The following is an 8,045-nucleotide window of genomic DNA, read 5'->3' as shown; positions in this document are numbered from 1 at the left end:
TAAAAAGTTTTGTGAGTGCACTGTCAGGCAGAATATATCAGTCCATATGAAGTACAGTGGGCAGCTTGTTTAATTTTCTGTAATATTTCATTAGAAATATATTTTGATTCTTTAATTTCTGTTATCTAATGATATTCACATCTGTCTGTGAGTGTCTAGATGTCATTTGGCGCTGTGTGTTTCTGCTCATATGCGTGAGAGTCGAGCTACAGTGAGCTGTCAGAAGTGTCATTAAACGTTTGTTTCATGCTCTTTTTTCACTCGTGTATTTATAGAGACGCACAGAGTGGGTCACATGGGCAGCGAGACGTGGTTGCTGGGCAACATCAATCAAACGGGCTACTTCAGAGTGAACTACGACCTTCACAACTGGAGACTTCTCATTCAACAGCTGATGACCAACCCAACGGTAAACTTTCTTCCACCTCTGTCAGTCCATCATCTTTTGAGTTTCTTTTCTTTCACGATCCTTCCGTTTCCTCATTCTCCTCATCACTCCTGTCTCTCCTGCATGGTTCCTGCTGCATTATAAATGTCTCTGCTTGTTCTCCGCCGGCAGATCATCTCCGTGGGCAACAGGGCCGGTCTGATTGATGACGTCTTCAACCTGGCGAGGTGGTTTCTGTTTGTTACACACAGAGTCATTCAGAGCCTGAAACCTGCACTACAGATCCATTTAACGTCCTTCACACCCACAGAGACCCGCTGGACTATTCAGTCTCATTCAGCTTTATTTGTGTGCTGCTTTTTATTGTCACAGTAACTGTCACATTATTTCAGGGGCTCGTTCACCTATCAGTACACCTACCAGAGTATAAAAGCCTGTTGAGACCAAGTCTGGATTTTCAGCACAAAAAACATATTCAAAATGAAAAAAAAAAAATCTGATTTCAAAATGAAACATTTCATCTCTAAGAACTTCACTATGGTCAAAATTAAGTAATTAAATCCACATTTAATTGCACAAATTAATTGTTATTCCATAATAATTATTGTTATTAACATCTCATTATATCTACTTTTGTTTGCATTTAAATTATTTTCTTTTTAAAATAAAAAGGAGTGTTAAATGTTTTTTTTTAAATAATAAAATTATTTATTTCTGATTTACACTGAATAGATGAATCAATAATTTCTAAAACCTGATTTCCCTAAAAAGCTTTTGATTATACTGGAAGATTTTTCATAGATGTCAGTCAGTCATCAAAAAAGGGGCTTGCAATGAATGAAAGTTACAGCAGAGAACAGTGCAAATCAATCCTGGGATTTCAAAAGGTTACATCATGATGAACAAATCTGTATGAAAATCAAAGTGTTGCAGAACTGTGGTTGTGCATTCATAACACTCTCCAAGCTGATTAAAATAGCATCACCAGACAATGTTCATATATTTGATCTGCTAATGCCAGATGAATCACATTTAACATGATCATGTCATATTCACCAGCTGTAGGAATGCATCAGCAGTATGCAAAATATGATATGATATTCATCTTTGCATGGTGCATTAAGTTTTGCGTAATTACACCAGCAGTTGAATCTAAGTACTCAAGCAAAAACGATTAGCCATTTGGCATCAATAACAATAAATTATTCATTCTTTTTTTTATTTTTATCATAAAGACAGATATTTAGCACCAGGCGTTTGGAAAGACCTAAATCTCAAAGGCAACACAGATTTTCTTTTGGTTAGCCTGAGAGCATCTTGAAAAAGCCGTCCATCACTATAGTAAAGAAAAACCTGATCCAGTCAACTTCAGTAAGACGTTCATTACTGACAGATGCAGTTCTTGTACTGTAATTCTCTTTTCTACTTTAGCCTGAAGGCGTTACTGAAGAAAACCCTTTAGCTCATCAAGATGAGACCTGCACTGAGACTATTGAGCCGTTACTGCAATAGTGGATAATAATAAAGCGCGAGCAAACCTCTGTGTTCCCGCCTTTCCACTGCTGCCTCATTGTGTCGATCCTTCAGAGCTTCATCAGTAGCTGGAAACTCATGAACGTCTATTAATGTAAGAGGAGGAAGAGACAGAACGATAAAGGTAGAGAGAGTTTATATAGTGCCACAGGCTGCCAAGCTGCCATTAGTCCCTTCAGGAACCACCGCTTTCCCTAAGGTCCTCTCTGTTTAATACAAAAACTCGAACTCATTCTGCTTAATGAAGGGAATTTCAATCGCTGGCAGCTAGAATCAGTCGGCAGCCAAAACAGTGTTTGAGTATCACTGATGGACTTTCTTAAACATTGAATGTTGTGTATTTACCGTAGATGCGGTTTGTAAAGATTGTGAAATTCATTAGTTTTACAGGACAGTTATTTTTATTCTTCCACCAAACTAACTGAGGAAGCTGCCAGATGCTCTGCTAGCATTAGCACCGCTCTTCATCAAACTGAAGCGACAGGCTCATCTGCCGGCGCTGTGCAGCTCTCGTCGTGGAGAATTGTGTTTTTGGCCACAGATGTTTCCTAAGAATGAAGATTCAGTCAACTGACGACAAACCTGCAGGGAAACTTGTGTTTATTGCCGTCACGTTGGGCCGAGAATGGAAACCTGTTCCCCTGCGTTGTGGTACGTCATGTTCATTTAGTCTGTTTATTCGGTTCGGCCTCGTTTACTGAAGAGCTGGATAACTGAAACTTAACAGGACTGAAGGCAAATCCTTTTGTTCCTGAGTTTTGATTTCAGTCAGGTTTGTACATATTGTTTCTCTCTGCTGTTGTTTACAGCTAATCCTAATAAATAAGAGCGAATGTTAACAGGATGTCTTGTTCAACCTCAGGGCTCAGATCTGTGGAGGTGGTTATTGGCTCTTACGTACTTGAGAAGCGAAAATGCCAACCTGCATATTAAAAACAGCATCATCATTAATCACAATGTGACAAATGTCTAATTTCTCTGTAAATTACTGGGATGATGAAGAGTGTTCAAATGACTGAGGAAAATGAATGGGCTCTGCTGCCTTCAGTAATGTTACCTAATTAAATGCCCCTGGTGCTCATGGGAGTCACTCACAGATCAATACTGCCTCACAGAGCTCAGTCAGCCTTTATTGTGATTATGAATTACTGGATCAATTGAGGAGAAGAAAGCTGGTGTTAGTGAAGCCTAGTTTAAGAATAAAGATCATATTTCAAGTGCATTATTATAAGAAGCTTTTGCATCTTTCATTAAAATACTGGAATTCTCACTATTAACTAGCATGCATATTACAAGCATATTACTTATGAAGCACATATTAATGCCTTATTTGCATTGACATATTTTAGATCCCTTAATTCTACCCCAAACTTAACACCTACCTTAGTAACTATTAATAAGCAGTAAATAAAAGTTTACGAAGTCTTAGATAATAGTTAGTTAATAGCGAGACTATTGGACCTTAAAATAAAGTGTGACCAAAATATCTTTAAAGTAGTTATCAATATCTTCTGGAGCACCAGGTCAATGGGGGTTTTGTGTAATTTCACAAAAACTATCAAAAATGTTTGGGTCATATTTCAACCTGTATTAAACATAAAAGTATAATATAATATAATATAATATAATATAATATAATAATGTAGTACATTTGGAATTATACTTTTTATATTTTATATTTTAGCACATTTGTAGATATGCATTGTGTCTACTGTACTTGAATCTACTTAATGTTGATTTTATTAAAACACATTGTGTCAATATTTTCATTACTGCAGTATACTATAGTAACAAGATAAAAAAGGTTGTCATTATCTGCAATAAAATTAATACTTTTTATTTTATTTTACACGTGATTCACAGTCGCATCAAAACACAATCCATTTTTTTTGCAGCAAATTATAGTGTTAACAGCAGTTTATGTTTGTAGTTTAAGTACTTAAGTTCTACTAAAATAAATTAAAGCAATTAGCAGTTGCTATTAACAGCTCGCTGTCATTACTGTGATCACCAGCTACTTGTCTTGACACACTGTGCTCTGAACTTCCATAGAAACGCTGATCTGTTTCTAACCCCATATTAGCATCATCAGCAGATTGTTGCCATAGAGGCACAAGGTTTGTTTGTGGCGCTTGTAAAACATCATGACTCCTGTCGACAATTCTGTAATTTCTCACACAACAGCGAGAACGAGTGCATATTTTCAACTTTTTCCTTTGACACAATATTTTTTATGCACATAGTGAGATCTCATTTGACTAATAGGCCTGTTTGAAATGCTCTGCTAAAGCCTCGACAAAATGAGCTACAATTACAGGCCAATTTAGAAAGTCAATGATTTATTTAGGAGACTGTTATGTTACTCTTTATATACTCATGAATTAAAAATCCATTTGAATTTTAGAGTCCAATGGTCACTGACGTTCATTTTGCCCTCATTGAAAATTAATGTCAGGCAATTTTAAAGAGCCACACATTCCTTTTTATTTTACCTTGCTGTTCTTCGGCAGTGCTATTATCAATGATAAATGGCCTTCATGCAATGCAACTCATGTTTCTCTGAGCTTGTGTGTGTGTACTAGCACGTTCCTGAAGCGCAAAAGTGATCAACTCATTCATTACTGTGCTCACTAACAGCAGGGAAACTTCAACGCCTCATGACAGTTTTATGGTAATGTTGCGTTTATATTTAATGAACATTTTCCCTCCGACCTTCGATAAGAAAGCTGAATAATTCAAAAATACAAGGAAGAAAGGAAAGTTTTATAAAAGGGAGGAACTGAATGGCCTCCAGTCTATCTATCTATCTATCTATCTATCTATCTGTCTGTCTGTCTGTCTGTCTGTCTATCTAAAGGTCAATGTGACGAAATGAGATGTGATTTGTGTCGTCTACCAGCCATCATTCACTTCACGTTTAATGTGTTGTGACAGGTGAAGTCAATGCAGTGATTTATATGCTACTGCGTCTTTAAACGCTAAAGAGAAACACAATATAATTAATGCACATGTGATGTGATTAAGCTCTTGGCTCAGTGTGAAAACTGTACCATTCATGTGTGCACATCAGTCAAGAGATATACATTGAATATTTCCTTGTAATCAGTGTGAAAGAATGACAGTGTTTCAAGTGCCTTGGCATCATTAGAGGCTGATTAATTGTTTATTTTAATACAATTATTGCTCATTAGACCACAGTCTAATGCTTTATTCTGTTTGACTGACACAATGGTTTGGATTTATTTTCTATAACCACACAGCTGTTGCTGTTGACCCGGGTTCTAAACAAGATGCATAATCAATGCCGTACATAAGTGGTTTACACGTGCTTTCGACAAAAATTCTGAAAATATTTGGAGATAAGCACACGTACATGTGGTAATCGCAGTAAACGTAGAATTATTGACTGAAGACTGTTGAATTATTGAAAATTAATACATGCCTGAGGTGTAAAAGCCACTGCTTTGGGTTTGCATTAACTGCAAATAATTCAACAGTCTGGAGTCAATTACTCCTAACATCTATAAAGCTGTAAGACTGACATCAATGCTAGTGTCAGTCAAATAAAGCATTTCTGAGCTCTCATTTTCTGAATATTTTGAAATACAACTGAGCAATACTTTTCCATTACCATGTATAATAGGACAATTTGACTTCATATTAAAACTTTAAGGACCATTAATCCCTGAACTTCATGCACATATTAAAGGAAATTAGAAAACTCTCCATCCTTTTCTAATGTAATAACAGGCTGTTTAAAGGAAGAAGAACATTGCACTAGATGCAAACCTCTTTGAACGCCTTGATATAAAACTCTTCTTAGTCACATGGTATATATTCACCTTTCTTGATGCTATAAACACATTTGCTAATTTTTTCGTGGAGATGTGGAAATCGTTTTTAGTTCTTCACATCCTCAGTTGTCTCCTGCTAATGTGAATGCAAATCAGTTTCTCTGAAAACCTCCTTGGGTAACAGTGGGTGTCTGTGAGTAACTGTGATTAATGTCCCAATTAAATGTGTGTTGGGTGAATCTGTCCTCCAGAATTTAATGAGTCCGTTTTCAAGTCTGATCACTTCCTTTTTCGCCTGACCTCAGATTCGGAGCACTTATGTGCCCTGCATGAAATTGAGAAACTGAAATAGACAACCAAGGCTCATCATAAATACATTTCACTGCGGTTTTCTGCTGAAATTACCACTAGTGATACTAACAACTTTTGGTCACACTTTATTTTAAGGTCCAATTCTCGCTATTAACAAACCATTAATTATAACTTTTGTCTTAATAAACTCCTAATTTGCTGCTTATTAATAGTTAGTAAGGTAGTTGTTAAGTTTAGGTATTGGGTAGGATTAGGGATGTAGAATATGCTCATGCAGAATATGTGCTTTATAAGTACTAATAAACAGCCAATATGTTAATAATAGGCATGCTAATAAGCAACTAGTTAATAGAGATACTGGTCCCTATACTAAAGTGTTACCCAACTTTTATTGCTTTTCACACAAATTTAACTGGAAATTTCACTTTGAAAGTGTCACAAAAGGCGCAAGAAGCAGCATAATATTATTTTGCCTAAAGATCGCATCAGTAATGTTTTTGCAAAGAGCCTGGGTTGGAACGCAAATGCGGCAAACAAATTAGCACTGCTCATGTGAAGTGCGCTTAGACACAACTGACAAGCTAACAGCAAAACACTCTAATAAACATAAAACAACACGGCACACACAAATTATATACTTGAAAACAATGCTAGCGACAGTGCTGGCCTTGCTATGGTGTTCTAAGAGGTTGCATAATGTATATGTGACACTGTGCTTGCTAAAAAACATTCTTTAAATTCAAAGACTTGTGGAAAGTCTCGTCTTTCTTGTTTTTGGTCTAAGGATATTGGCCACCTCTGTGTTGTTCTGCTCTCATGGGAGGATTGTAGGTGTTTCTAAAAAGGCCGAGGGGAAAAAGGAAAAGACATTTGAAGCTTTTAGAAGAGATCTTATGTTTTATGGATTTATGCAAATTGAACACGACTGTAGCCGTACAGGAGAAGCAGTTTTTTTTTTGTTTCTTACAGCACATTATGACTCCCCACGCAAAGCACAATGCCTGGCAGTTATTCTAAACGAATAATGATGAACAAAATGAACTGTTTGTAATCAAATGTTAACGATGTGTCTTCCAAAGGGGAAATATGTGTAAAAATGAGCTGCTAGTGTCTGATCCTCATGCTTTCTTTCTTTTCTCTAGAGCGGGGTATTTGCCCCAAAACGTCCCCCTGCAGATGATCTCATATTTGTCTCAGGAGACTGAGTTTCTGCCGTGGCACGCTGCTAGTCGAGCTCTTTACCAGCTGGACAAACTCCTGGACCGCACTGAAGACCACAGCCTGTTCAGCGTGAGTCTGATCTCACATCAGTTTGCGGTTTGTTGTATTTTAACCTTGACTAGAGCAATAAGAAAGACACGGCTGATATCTAGCAGCACGTCTCAGATGACTCGACTCACCGCCAGACAGATCGAACTCAAAAATGCCTCTGATCATCATCCAAAACAGCAGTCCAAAATGTTTCCAGACACAATGCCTGTTTGCTGCAGCATTTTATAAACTCATACTTACTAAAACAGTGTCAAATCTCCACCATTGCTAATGTTCAAAATATCATACTACCATATTTCTCATACTATTTCTGCAGTATACACAGTGCTTAATTTGTAAATCAAAAGGTGCCGGAACGCAAAACGCATATTAGAGCGGAGGGGTGACGAGACAGGTGCAGGTCCCGGAATGCACAAAAAACGGTGCTGAAAACAGCATGCTATGTGCTCAAATAGCCTACCCTCTTACTATTGTACTAATCTTCACAACACTCAAAAGCCCACATCAACCTCATGCTTAACTGTTGAACTTGCAGCATTTGCAGTCAGCAATTAATTTCGCAACAGGTATAGCATACTTCACAGTTCACAATTACACAAAGCTGTCTATAATATTAATAGATAAACAAACGCTTGCTTACCTTATCTAGTTGTCTAAAACACCCCACACCAAAGCCATGTCGTGATTCTCCTCCTCCCGGTTTCGGGTTTTACTGCGTATGTCTGTGGCAGTTCTGTGTCCTTTGG

The 8,045-nt window shown here is 37.3% G+C and overlaps 1 protein-coding gene across 1 annotated transcript in view; it reads left to right on the top strand.

Annotated features, from left to right (window-relative positions):
* The window catches only part of LOC107737851 (thyrotropin-releasing hormone-degrading ectoenzyme-like), a 55,327-nt gene that overhangs the window by 37,159 nt on the left and 10,123 nt on the right, over positions 1–8,045 (top strand). Inside the window, exons 8-10 of the mRNA XM_016549477.1 lie at positions 276–409; positions 560–615; positions 7,170–7,317. Coding sequence (XP_016404963.1) covers positions 276–409; positions 560–615; positions 7,170–7,317 — 338 coding nt within the window. The remainder of the gene's footprint in view (positions 1–275; positions 410–559; positions 616–7,169; positions 7,318–8,045) is intronic.

This window comes from Sinocyclocheilus rhinocerous, unplaced genomic scaffold (assembly GCF_001515625.1).
Source record: "Sinocyclocheilus rhinocerous isolate Xijiao unplaced genomic scaffold, SAMN03320098_v1.1 scaffold3086, whole genome shotgun sequence".
Taxonomy (NCBI): Eukaryota; Metazoa; Chordata; class Actinopteri; order Cypriniformes; family Cyprinidae; genus Sinocyclocheilus; species Sinocyclocheilus rhinocerous.
The sequence above is the reverse complement of the archived record's forward strand: the minus strand, read 5'-3'. Positions and strand labels throughout refer to the sequence as shown.